At 38.0% G+C, this 12,788-nt stretch overlaps 1 protein-coding gene across 5 annotated transcripts in view; it reads right to left on the bottom strand.

The window, feature by feature from the left end:
• map3k4 (mitogen-activated protein kinase kinase kinase 4) overlaps positions 1-11,393 on the bottom strand; it is a 33,397-nt gene extending 22,004 nt beyond the window's left edge. For 4 of the 5 annotated variants that reach the window (XM_088610662.1, XM_088610664.1, XM_088610661.1 and 1 more), the window contains exons 1-2: positions 11,170-11,393; positions 251-435 (exon numbers count right to left, since the gene is read on the bottom strand). In XM_088610662.1, coding sequence (XP_088466788.1) covers positions 251-435; positions 11,170-11,201 — 217 coding nt within the window. In that variant the 5' untranslated portion in view covers positions 11,202-11,393. Of the gene's footprint in view, positions 1-250; positions 436-10,870; positions 11,031-11,169 lie in introns of those variants that run through there. The other variant, XM_088610665.1, reaches the window with a different exon arrangement.
• Positions 11,394-12,788: the final 1,395 nt, after the last annotated feature.

Genomic DNA, 12,788 nt, shown 5'->3' with positions numbered 1-12,788 from the left:
AGAAAAGGGGCTACATTAAGGCTGACTGCAACTGACCATTTTCTTAACCGCAATTCAAGAAAATGTTAGGTGCAGGTAAAGACAGGAAATTAAAAAGAAAAACTTGCTGACTGTTTTAACTACATGTCCTGCAGACACATGTTTGAAAAGTTAAAACGATTTTAAATGAAGCGCTGCACATTGACCACTCGCCACCAGTGTTCTGTGCTGCTGGTGCATCGTGCAGCATCGCCAAGGTAACCAGGCCTACCTCTGTTAGCGGCTCGGGTGGTGGCCTTGCCCAGGCTGTTCCTCTGGTGTTTGCCAGACATCCGTTTCATCTGCCGCGGAGTGCATGGCGGGGAGGTGCTGTATGCTGCGTCCTCAGAGGGCTCGTCGAAGAAGTCTTCAGCATCCAAGCTCCCACAGATGGCATCCTCCAGAGGGCTGTCCAGACTGCAGAACAAACAGAGAGAGTCCACTGGACCTTCAGAACAGCTCACATAACCGGCTCAAGGTGGAGCCAGGATGCCAATGTTTGAGCCAACCCTGATCTCAGGCATTCTCCTTTAAAATTGTATCGTCAAAAGAAACAAAGAAGTTGGAAATCCAGATCATTCAATGTCCGATCTGGAGAAATAAAGCATAAGATAAGAGAAAAAAAGATTTCCCCAATATCTAGGTTTAAAAAAGAAAACTACAAAAGATTTTGGATTTTTAGAATTATTTTTAAATCAATCTGAAATAATCCTGTTGATATCATGGCCACAATAATGAATCACAAACCAGGGAGTATGACTGAAACAGAAGAGAAGTTATTGACGGAGTTACATTTTTGAAGTTTATCCTGGTTGACTTCACAGAATTTTTTCCAAGATACATGAATAGTGGCTTGAATGTAAGAAACAATACAGCCTTTAAACCTTTGAACCTTACTTCAAATTAGAAAACTATACAATGCACTTGTTTTAAAACGTGCTTGAAATTCACTTTTAAAACATTTTGACCCAAATTGGAGTTGAAAGCTTTAAAACGGCACAAAAGCACATGATAATTATGACTGAAGTTAAGACTGCTTTATCTGTTTGACAAATACTTCAATTCAACCCAAGCTTTAATGTTCTTAACCTTCTGAATGGGATGGCACTCAGGTGAATCTTTAGTTACCATTTTCTCCAAAACTGAACTGTTTTACAAAATTTAATCGGAATGACAAGAAGGGCAAGTATTTTGGAATGTCCCATTTACTATTAAGTCTTCACTCCATTTAAAGCTTTGATCTTTAACAAAACCCAGCAGTTTCACATTCACTTGTATACCAACAACTGTCAGTCATCTGCTTCTAATATTTGAATATCAAAACAAGACTTTTGACCCATATATTGCACACTGTGTTTTTGCTAGGTCCTAAAGAGACTTGGGTATTATAATCTACACTAGTATTGCACAGTACTTTAGAACAGAACAAGTTATTGAGCACAAGCCATCCTTGAACCTGTAAAATGATTACATATTCTCCAAAGATTAGCATTTTAAATATCACAATGAATTCCATAAAGCCAGTCACAAAGTCAATAGTACTATAAGAATTTATAGACTTTGTTAGAAATTGTTGGGATTACTCACATTGCGTCTACAGGGACACTTAATTTTTTTGTGTTCTATGTTGATAATAGAATACGTTTTACACATTTTTTCTGCATACCAGAAGATTGTCTGTAAGTCAAAAAGGAGACAAAAACGTTAATGCACTCAAGGCCCACATATTCACAAGCCTAATGGACTCTTAACTGTACAAGGCCATCAGCACATGAGAGTTCCAGCTCAAACAATAAGTTGCTTCTTAACCCATAAGGGCAACCAAGGTCACTTGGTCAACTACAATCAAAACAAACAGAGAAACAGCACTGGCTCCTCAGACAACTTCTAGTTAAAACACAGCAAGACATAATGATGGTGTCTGTAGTTTACAACTCATAATATTCACAATTCTCTCCCACACAGAGGAAATCAGCCTGTGATTGGCAGCATGCAAAACTGTTTAACCAAAAAGGCTATTTTATAAAGGCCTTTCCTGAATTCTGTTTTTAAAAATTCATTGTAGTGCAAAAAACAGAATAGCTTCTAGGATAAGTGTAAGCTATAGACTACTGCTGAGAACACTTAAAAGTCCTGATGAGAACACTACAGCAGGTCTTTTAGCAATTATCCATTATTTACTGTTGCAACTATCAATTCACAACCAAAAGAAGGACACACACAATGGGAGACAGACCAGGAATTAAATATTCAACTGTGAAAGAAATGTGCTTAAAATGCCAAAATGCAGATTCTAAGACAGGTCTATGGTCCCTGCACCCTGGGGATAGCCCCTTATAAAGGATCATCTAAGCAGAAGTCATAGGTCAGAGGGCAATGGCACAAGTGCTTATCTCCTCAATACAGCCTGCCGAGAGGAACATCATTCATCTTAAGACACTGCTTTATGCACAGACCTCCACCATGCCCTGACGGCATCTTAGTGTCAGAAGACATTCAAAGCAGCTGCACTGGTATCATGCCAAAAAAGCAGTGAATGGTGTCAATGAGCACTGTATAAGATCAAAGCACTTCTCAATTTTACAGTCTGTCAACAACTGAGGAGCACATTACATTCAATACTGCCGTTGTATCAGTGCAGTTTGTCATATGCACAAGTGCAATTAAATGCTTCTTTCGTATAACAAAGAATGCACCTTCACTGACAGCTGCAGGATTGTTTACTCCCAAATTTATATCACTTCATATTTATGCCGTTTTATGCTGGATAAAAGCCCCTACCCCTACCACTGGCTCACACTGATGTCTTTTTTAATTGTATCTTATTTAACTCATTGTTGCTGCTGTTCTGTGTTGATGCTTTTGGTGTTTCCTTAATGTCTTTGTATTGGAGTATACATGCAAATAAGCATTTCATTGCACTTGTGCAAATGACAAACTGAACGGAAAAGTGAAGCAAATCATTGTGCTTCTGAATATTCCACTAAACTTAAAGAAGTAATTTATTTTTAAAAAACTATAGGTCCTCTTCAATTGCAAATTGAAGTGTAGCACATTTTTGGAATGTGATTTAACACCAATTGCACTGTTTAATCTGCAACTAAACCTTAGCTGTTTTTTCTCAGGCTCTCGAGACTGCTTTCATTTAGTCTGCTTTCTTAAACCACCTTAGCAGAAAGAAATAATGGGAAAGAAAGCATAAGATTACACTTGCAGATCTTTGTCTTCTAGCACATCTAAAGACCTTTTAATAGGATTAGAGTTTGAGGGCCTGACCTATCTAACAATGGAGGCTGATGACTGCTCGTGGGGCTCCGATATCCATTTCATGTGGCGCTGTGCCTTGCCATGCATGGTCTGTGCTCAGTAATTAACTGATTGCAACAAATTCCCAGCCTGCGTTGCCTTTGATGGAAATGTTCTAATCTCTGCATGAGGCGTCAGGGCTTTCACACAATCTGCCTCACTCCAAAGAAAAACCAAACCAGAAAAGCAAAAGTGCCCAGAATTAAATAACCAGACCACACCTAAGAAATGCAGTCCTAAGGAGCACTGCAGGAGTACTCCAACGTTTTTGGAAGCTACATGGTCTAGCATGTTCAGCTGCAATGTTGAAAGAGAATAATACATCTTGTTGATCTCAAGGACAAACTGTGTTCGTGCCTAAACACAATGCTAGTTCACATGTCATTACGTGCACAGTGTGGATTTGCCACTGGACATTTAATTCACAATTCCACAAAATTAATAACTGCAATTTCCTTAGAACAAAACAAATATGTTTGTGATTTTATTTTTACATTTTGATGAGATGAGAGATCTGCTTTTGCATATTTAAATGGAGATTACTGAGGAAACACAGGTTACCACATCAGTTTGGAATGATGAAAAAAAACATGACATCACAACACCAGCTGTTTGCTGAATTGCTAAGTGACAAAAGGCTGTGGAGTGTGTTTGAAAATAAGAAGATCAAAACCCAGTTATGCTCTCTGTGCAATGTTTTGATGAGAAAAGAACAAAAAGAAGTTAGTCAATAAGAGCTAAATTACTTGTTAAAAACAAAAGGCAGCTCCATGCAAAAATGTATAAATACTTTTAGTGAAATGAAAGACATCATACATCTAATAAACAGGAAACAAACTATCTTTGTTTTAGCATTTCAATTTAAAAAATACATTTAAGAAAGGTTTTAAAGTACATTATCTGTTGCTCTTGAGAAACTCCTGGTTCTATCTATGCCTGATAAATCGTCAAATAAGGATAGTACAGATACTGTATCTTTGGGGAAAAAGTTGGTTTTCACTCTATATTAGCACATATCAAAATACAGACATTTGGGACTGTTGTAACTCAGAATCAGAAGACTGATGTTTTCTTCATATGAGGAAAAACATCCACAAATGTGATCGAGCACATAAGTATTGAGCTCCAGAACCTCACTGCTGTTTTACTGTTCACTCTGGAGTTCATCAGTTGTGATGACGTAGCAAGTGGGTTTATAGGGCTACTTGTGAGCAAACCTCTCTCTTGGAAAGCAATTCACAGCTGGTTCGTGACCTAGCACTCCCAAAAGGCAAAAATGAAAAGCAATTGTTAAAAAGGGAAGGGAGGGATGTGTCAAAAAAAAGAAAAAAAAAACTTCACAAACGCAGCGACACTGTTAAAAGGGGACCTGTAAAAATGCTCTTACTTCTTACTGTAATGTGGTTCCTGTATGCCTCACTGAGAAATAACTAATATTTCGTAATAGTAATACGTTTATTCTAAGCTGAAAAAAGAAGAAAGAAACCAATGTTTCGGCTGTGGAGCTTTCTTCGGATGTAAGGGATGGGAGCCTTACACCCAAAGAAGGCGCCACAGCTGAAACATTGCGTTTTCATTCTCTTTTCAGCACGGAATAAACCTATTACTTGTTCCTTTGTAGCCTGCGCGTGCTGACGCAGCTACCCACCTTAACTAAAATTAATAACTGCAAAACGCACACCATGCTATATTCGAATCCCATAGGAAGAAATGAGAATGTGAGCACCAAAGTGTTTTGAATATGGGGTCCATGGAGTACATAATCTAATACATTTAAGTCTAATTCATGTTAACAAAGATATTTGGCATACATTATATTAACATTAACTAAAAAGTTATATAAGCCTAACAAATTGTCTTCACAGGGTCTCCATTATGTATAACAAGAAAAAGTAATAACACTTTTACATTTGTCAAAACATTTATCATTCCATAACTCTTCGCTTTTATAACAGAATGCAAAAGCATTACACCCAAAACAAAGCCTATAAAGTTATTTTAAACAGTTACTGACACATTCTTATATTTGTATCCTTTTCCTTTCCAGAAAGCATAACATGAACTTCTCTAAATTCAGTTTGCTGTAGGAGATGTTAAAACTTTTGCTCAGCTGAGATTGAGGTGCTGGTTTTCTTTTCTTTGGTGCCAGGCTATTCCGGTTACACACTTACTTATTTAATTTAAAACAGTCTGGCAGTTGATTAGTACTAACAAATAAAAACTTGAAAACATGAGCACATGTGTGAAGAATTCCTTTCCGCTCTCACCAAAGCAAATCCATTTCTTTCATTTCATTTGCACAAAGTGACAGTTTATCAGAACAGATTCGTGTGAGCAGTCCTTCGGTTTTAAAGAGTTAATCACTTCAGCGTCACTCTAGCACACTCTCAGAATACACAACGCAAATACAAGAATCTGATGAAGCTCTAGAGTCAGTCAGGCTGCACATAAACAACTAATGGCGCAAGAACTGGACCCTGCAGTCAGTATCAACTCTCAACACTCATGGGACTTTCTACAGAAAACAGTATGCCTTATGGTTGCATCAAACCATGCTGGGAGCTATACATCCCTAACCACGCATGAAATGAATATGTCATGAAGCTTCCAGTGTATTACAGGAAATTAATAATATTCCAATTTTAAAAATAACAGACAAATCTGATAGGCCTGAAATCTACAAATCAAGCTCAAGTGCGTAGATTTTTTTAAAAAATTGTATTGTAGAAACTAATCCCAAAATGTGGCGCGTTGCAGATACTTTTTTCAGGAACCTTTAAAGCTCTGGCCGCTCTGTTGATACCTGTTGTGTGCTTCAGTATTTTCGCAAAGTCACTCTTTGTAAAAGCACCTAAGACCTCGCCAAGGGTCAGGTTACGTAATACTAGAAGTTTTTATAATTAGCATTTCTGATGCTGATGGTTAGTCCAGCGTAAGCTGATCAAATCACCACCTTGCTTCCAGTGACAAAGCAAATTTCAGCTACCTAATTAAATCACTCCAAGAGAATCCTCCAAATAACACACACTGCACAACAATCTCAAACCAGGGCCTGAGTCAGTGAAAATAATTCAGTGACAACACACACAATGACCCCACCCAGCAAAGAAACAGCACAGCCTTGACGCTACAGACTTGAAGCCAAAAGTACTCTTGGAATGCACACACAATTCTTTCAATAGCAGTTACTTTCAGTAAGTCCTACTTGTAACTCTGGACTTCCACTTTCGAACCTAAGTAACCCCAGGCCAGCTTCACCTCTGAGCCAGTAAAAACAATGACCCCAATAAAGCCAACTGATCTTAACCTGTTGTAGCAGCAACAGGGACAGCAGTGCAAGTAAAATGCTCCACTAAAACAGCAAGAAAAAAGAAAAACAGCAGCATTCCTAATTGGAACACTGACAACAACTTCACTCTTATCAGGATGTGACACACAGAACAAGCAAAGGGGAAATCTTCATTAATATAGCAAGCTTTGACTTTGCACTTTGCTCAATTATAGTAAATTAAAACAGTGTTGTTGACTTAAAGATAAGGTACAAAATGCAAATGTATTACACATGGAACTGGTTAATAACAGATGCCCAGAAAAGATAGGAAGGTAACACTTGGACACAATGCATTTCATACTGAACCAATTGGCTGGTATAAACAAAATGCCTGCTATTTCTGACTGTGGGTTCAGAAATATGCCTGCTTACTCAGAGAGTGAGAGATGCCGAGTGCATCATTTCTTAGAGCAGCATCGGGTTGGGGGGTTTCAGACACATGGAACTGGAAAGCAATTTAAACCAGAAGCCTGAGTGGGAAAAGAGAAAAACAAGGTTTATGTTGAAGGTTATCAAAGTCAGAAATTCAGCTATAAAGCAATTTTAGGACTAACAATTGCTATGACAAAGCTATGGTTTTCTAGCAATGGAAAGGTGAATGTGGAGTTCTTACAAATATGTTGAATTAATCACTGTGATTCTCAAAAAAACATGACTAGCTACTCAGAATCAAATACTGTACTGTTCCATACCAAACACCTGTCTAACTGCTAATTAGGAGCGGAATAGAGCAGAAGCTCTTGGGTTTAGGTTTACAGCAAAAAGAGGCTAGAAATCAAATTTTGCAGGAAACATCTCTTGAACTTAAAACAATCAGTAACTGCTGTATCAGCAGATGTTTATAATTGTAATCTTTGTAGCCAGATTGGCAAAAATGTAAGTTGCAGAGCTGCTGTGCACTAGAATATATAATGCATGCTTTGGTATGTTTAATTCTGGAATAATTAATTAATTTCCTGGCTTTAAAGCTTAAAAACATTTCTATTAATGGTTACCTAACATTTACACAACTAAGAAAAAAACGAAAATAGACTTAAAAATAGAAATCCAAAATTTAAGTCAAGGATGAGGGTCATTAAAGTATTAACTGCTGCAACATAACATCTATTCATCCATTTTCCAACTGCTTAATTTCAGTCTTTAATAGGGTCGTAACAATACAAGACAAAGTGCACTTTAAACACCACCCATCCTTCATACCTTAGTACTATGAAAATTAAGTGTGGGCTGAAGGTCACATGCAAAAGTAACATTCACATTAAACGCAGTTGAAGAAATGGCACCAGCCACAGCAATACACAGCATAAGCCATTAGGGAGTAACCCCAGTCCTGGATCTACAACAGTGATATCCTCACTCGTGGTTTTGAGAGCCAATGTCCTGCATATTTAATAGGAAAGTCAAACTCATGTACACTCAACACAATTAAAAAACAATTGAGTCATAATGAAATCAAGGAAGTCATTAAGAAAGTGGAGTGGAAGTAATTTGGTTCTGGTCTCGGTCTCTAGGTCTACGGAAGAGGTTTCTAACCCTAGTCCTGTAGCGTGTTTGCAGGTTTGCAGCTCTTAATAATCTAAGCCAGTTTATTCATGTTTTAAATGGACCAGTTCAGAAGCCGGTTGTTTATAAATGCCTATCTGGACAATCTGCAAAGAAAGGTGCCGTTAAGAACCGCACTTGGACACTGCAGGGCACCCATGCCTAGAGTGCAAGACCAGAGCGCTCTGGACTATAGGGACGTCTGAAACTTAACAGTGCAATAGCTCAAAGCTCAGTACAACTAGCGCCTTGCAGGCAATAACAATTTCTTTTTACAAATGCAAAAAACGAAAAACTTCAATTTCCTCAATTTCCCTTTGGGATCAATAAAGTCTTATCTATCTAAAAGAAAAGGTGAAACATCCTCAGGCAAAGGGTTCAAATAAGTGTGGCAAAAGGCATTCCTCAAACCTATAGACACTTTCATCCATTAGAAAGGGTTACCGTCATATCACTACACAAAACTGCAGGTCCTTGTTGGTGCAGTAAAACACTAGTGTAACGCCTAAAGGCATGCCGTGATGTTTAGAAAAGATTACGATTAACAATGCCAAGAAATTAACAACACAAACAAGCTGCCCCTGATGCCTTTCATATGTAAAGCCTGGCTGGTGATCTAGACAAAGCCCACAAGTTCTACCCATAAAATGGATTTTCTGGCTTCTTTCCACAGATGTGGAGTACAATTCAACAGGACCCACTACCCACCACCATCCCCTCTAACACCCTCAGTCCTCGACCCAGTGCGACAGGGTGTTGGTCCTCCTGACCTTGAATGATATAAAACAATGCAATGAATCAGACAGCATCCCTCCACACTGCATCACCAACCAAGGACTGCAAGCTGACACAACCCTGTTTTTACTCTCTTTCCACTTACAATTTGCTCCCCCTGTGACAAGCAGCTGAGTATTATAACTCTTTTACAGAAAATACATTTGTTTCTAATACTTTACAGCACAATTATTGTTTTGTTTTTCATTCCTACTGAAGTTTAAACAATAAGAAAAATGCACAGAAAGTAATGACCTACAATTAAAAAAAAAATAATAATAATAATAATAATAATAATAATAATAATAATAATAATAATATGTGTCATGGAAAAAGAAACTTTTGGTACTCGAAGACTTGAATTTCCTGTTTCTTGGTGCAGAATTCTGAAATATTCCAAATGATCATACCCTCTACAATTCAGGCACCAAATACATTTTTAATTAAAAAAGGTGATGTTACTTTCTGATCAACCCTTGTATAGAAACTATGGGGAAATGTGGGATTCACACTCAGCGTATTGGTGTACATTAATAAATTTAACATCCAAAAAAGAAAAATCTGGAATCTTGACGCAAAGTAAAGGTAAAACAGACTGCAAAGTACAGGTGTATTTGTAAAACAGGAGCAAATGAATACAAGAAACCACTACATCAACATACACAAGCAAGTTCTCTCAAAGACTAATTTACAAGATATCAAAACCAAAGTCAATATGGAAACAAAGAATCAGAAGCAGAACATGACCATTATCACACCCACAACCAAGCAGCAAGAATCAAAAATGAAAATAAAACTTTCATGCATGAATTGTAAGCTAGTCCTTCCAGCAACTGGATCTGCATTTTTCCTACAGTAGTCATCTTTCTTTGACACTTGTTTCCTGGAATTACGACTTTTACAGTGAAGTAGGAAACTGGCGCATACAATTTGCAAAACAGGAAAAACACTCATTAATAAGACCTGTATTGCCCTGTATCTCCCTGTATTGCAAACAAGAGAAGCAGGCAAAAAAGCACATTGGGAACCTGCACAATGACGTAGACGGTATGCATCCTCATAAATCAAAGAAAACAATCGCACGTTTTTTAAATGCACGCAGGGACATAAAACTGACCCCAAACTCTACAATCACATCAAATGCATTTTTTTTTACATTTGAAAGAAAGTAACGACCGTCTTGCCTTTTTTCTAAATCCGCTTCTAAGCATCCAAAAGGACATGGACTGTCGAAAGCTAAAGGCTGCTTTAAAAACACTCGATATGCTAAATTACACACCATTACTGGATGAACGACTGTCCCCAGACAATCCTGAACATCTTGTCCGATGTACGTGCATTATTTTGATGCACTGGTATTGCTTTTTCACAAGAGCATTCATACAACTGAGCACCACAATCTGCAACAGGATTTGTAGAGAATCTGCTACCTGTGCCAAGACTGTTCCCAATTGCAGATAAGTCTTAAGAAAAGATCTCCATACTGAGCGCATTCCGGTTATAGCAAAATGGAATTTGAGCAAAGCTGAACAGAGATCCAGTGAAGCAGATTGCGTTAGTCTCACATCAGTTGTCCCTCAGAGTTACTACAATAATGATACTGTACATTTTGAGCCGATAATCCTGGTTATATGCACATTTCACAGGAACCATCTCGGAAAGAAAATCTTAAAAATCCCTGTTCAGTAAGGTAATGATACTCACCTACAGAATGCATTCAAATCTTCAAAGAGAAGATGAAAGTGCACCTACATTTTGTCCCCATTTTACAATGCAATCTAATTTTAAAAGTTTTCAACTGGGAATGTGCATTCGAAAATCCTGCAGACAATAAGCAAGTGTTGCAACACAAGTCCCTCCGGTGTTGTCGTGCATTCTGCCTTAGAATGAAGTAATTACCTTTTCTAGACGGTGAGCATTTTTATGATGTTACTCGATATTCTGTCTGAACCAGGAATCCCGTGCAGATATATGTAGATTTTTCTTCAAAAACTTTTCAACTTCAATACACTATACCACTTGAGGATGCAGCTGCAAGCTGATCACTTTTTGACAGGAAGGCAATTCGAAGCTGCTGCGCAAGCGCAAATCCAACAATGCCTTTGGTTTTCACTGTAAGATCACAATGTGGCAAGGGCCGAGTCCCGGCTGTGTAGTTCATTTTTTTCAAACCACACCAGTTTCTGCGATTTGCTTACCTGCTGCGCTCGCCCGACTCTGCCGGCTCCATATTGGGGCGAGGGTGGGATTTTTCTATATGTGCATGACAGCCGCCATGGCTGAGCGAAGACTTCTGGGTTTTGCACTTTTCGCAAGAGTCACCAAATCGGCGCTAGCCCACTAATGTCTCTATCCCCCTGCAGAGCCCAGGCACCTCTCTCTGTGCTTAGCGGCCATCTTGCTAGCAATCACTGAAGGAGCTAGGCAGTTCATCTCTACGGCAACCCGTGCAGTACATCAGAGAGCCACCGTGACGACTCCTGAGCTAGTGTGATAGGCTTTAATTATACCCTGACCCAGCAATTACTACCGTGCACTAATAAACCGCAGAGAGCAGCTCATCGAGCTGCCGGTGCACAAGGCCAGGAAATACGCTTCGCATGGGAGAATACGATGTTTTTTTCTACTGTAATTTTTAATACACATTATACATATATACATGGTACATATATTTATTGTACCAAACGTTTTCAACAACTTTAACATTAGGTTAAATTATGTATTATTCTTTTAAAGCATATATTGGCTTAAAAGAAAATGGACCTGGAATTAGAGTTTTCAATAGAAATTACAGTTGTTAAATGAATCATGTCAGTAAGGCCAGACCAACTCAGTCTACTTTTAATATTTTGTTCTTAAATTATTGTTTTTGTTAATATCCCCATTTTGTGATGTTTTAAACTGGGAATTGAGTAATCTTCTGTGTGTTAAGTGCTTAGATGGTAGTGGCTGAACAGCTATAGACAAATGCAAAAGATGCTTAAGTAATAAGTTGCATTTTTTAGGATTTTGATTAAACTTAAATGTAATTTGAATGTTCAAAAAGTTTTGATGGTAGTTTTTAAAGACCCTAATAATATAAAAGTTTGAAGAATCTATTTATTGCTCCTTAAGACACTTCTACATTCTCACAAAAGTAAATCCCTTCTGTGATGTTTGTACTCCTATCTACTATGAGTTCAATTAACCTAACCATAGCATTGCTTTACTCTCAAGTTAATTTTTTTCATAAAATAACCTGAAAGAGATTGCCCAGTTGTGTATTATATTGATACAACTAGACCTTAATATGGATCATTTTGCTTTGGCAAGAACACAAAAAAAATCTCAGAGAGAATGGCACAGTAACAATTTCCTCCTCATTGTGATCCTCTAAATGAATAAATGGGGCTGTGCCATTAGACAGGAAATTGAAAGCATTACCGCTGATAAGTGATATGTGCATGCATTTCTACAAGTTACACTGCCCTGCCTTCTGTTATGACCATGTTCATTACCAAACTGAATTTCAGTGTATTCCGTATATTCTTTTTAAAAGAAACCTCCAGAACAAAACAGACCAGCGATATCCATCAGTTTTGTTTTACCATAGTAACAGTTTTTGTGCTCCAAGCGCTTTCTGTGTTTTGGTTTGCTAATCGACTGGCCTGCTGTGCAAGGAATCGAATCTCATCCTGTCTCAGATTACAGCATTATACTGGAGCTGGAAAGATAGCACATTTTCCACAAATAAATAATAAAAAATAACCGAACAAATGCTTCATTCAATGTTAAGAGACTGTAAATGAGTATTCAGTCTGAGAATGGTGACAGCTCT

The sequence above is a fragment of the Lepisosteus platostomus genome, chromosome 17 (genome assembly GCF_059453375.1).
Source record: "Lepisosteus platostomus isolate fLepPlt1 chromosome 17, fLepPlt1.hap1, whole genome shotgun sequence".
Classification (NCBI taxonomy): domain Eukaryota; kingdom Metazoa; phylum Chordata; class Actinopteri; order Semionotiformes; family Lepisosteidae; genus Lepisosteus; species Lepisosteus platostomus.
The sequence above is the reverse complement of the archived record's forward strand: the minus strand, read 5'-3'. Positions and strand labels throughout refer to the sequence as shown.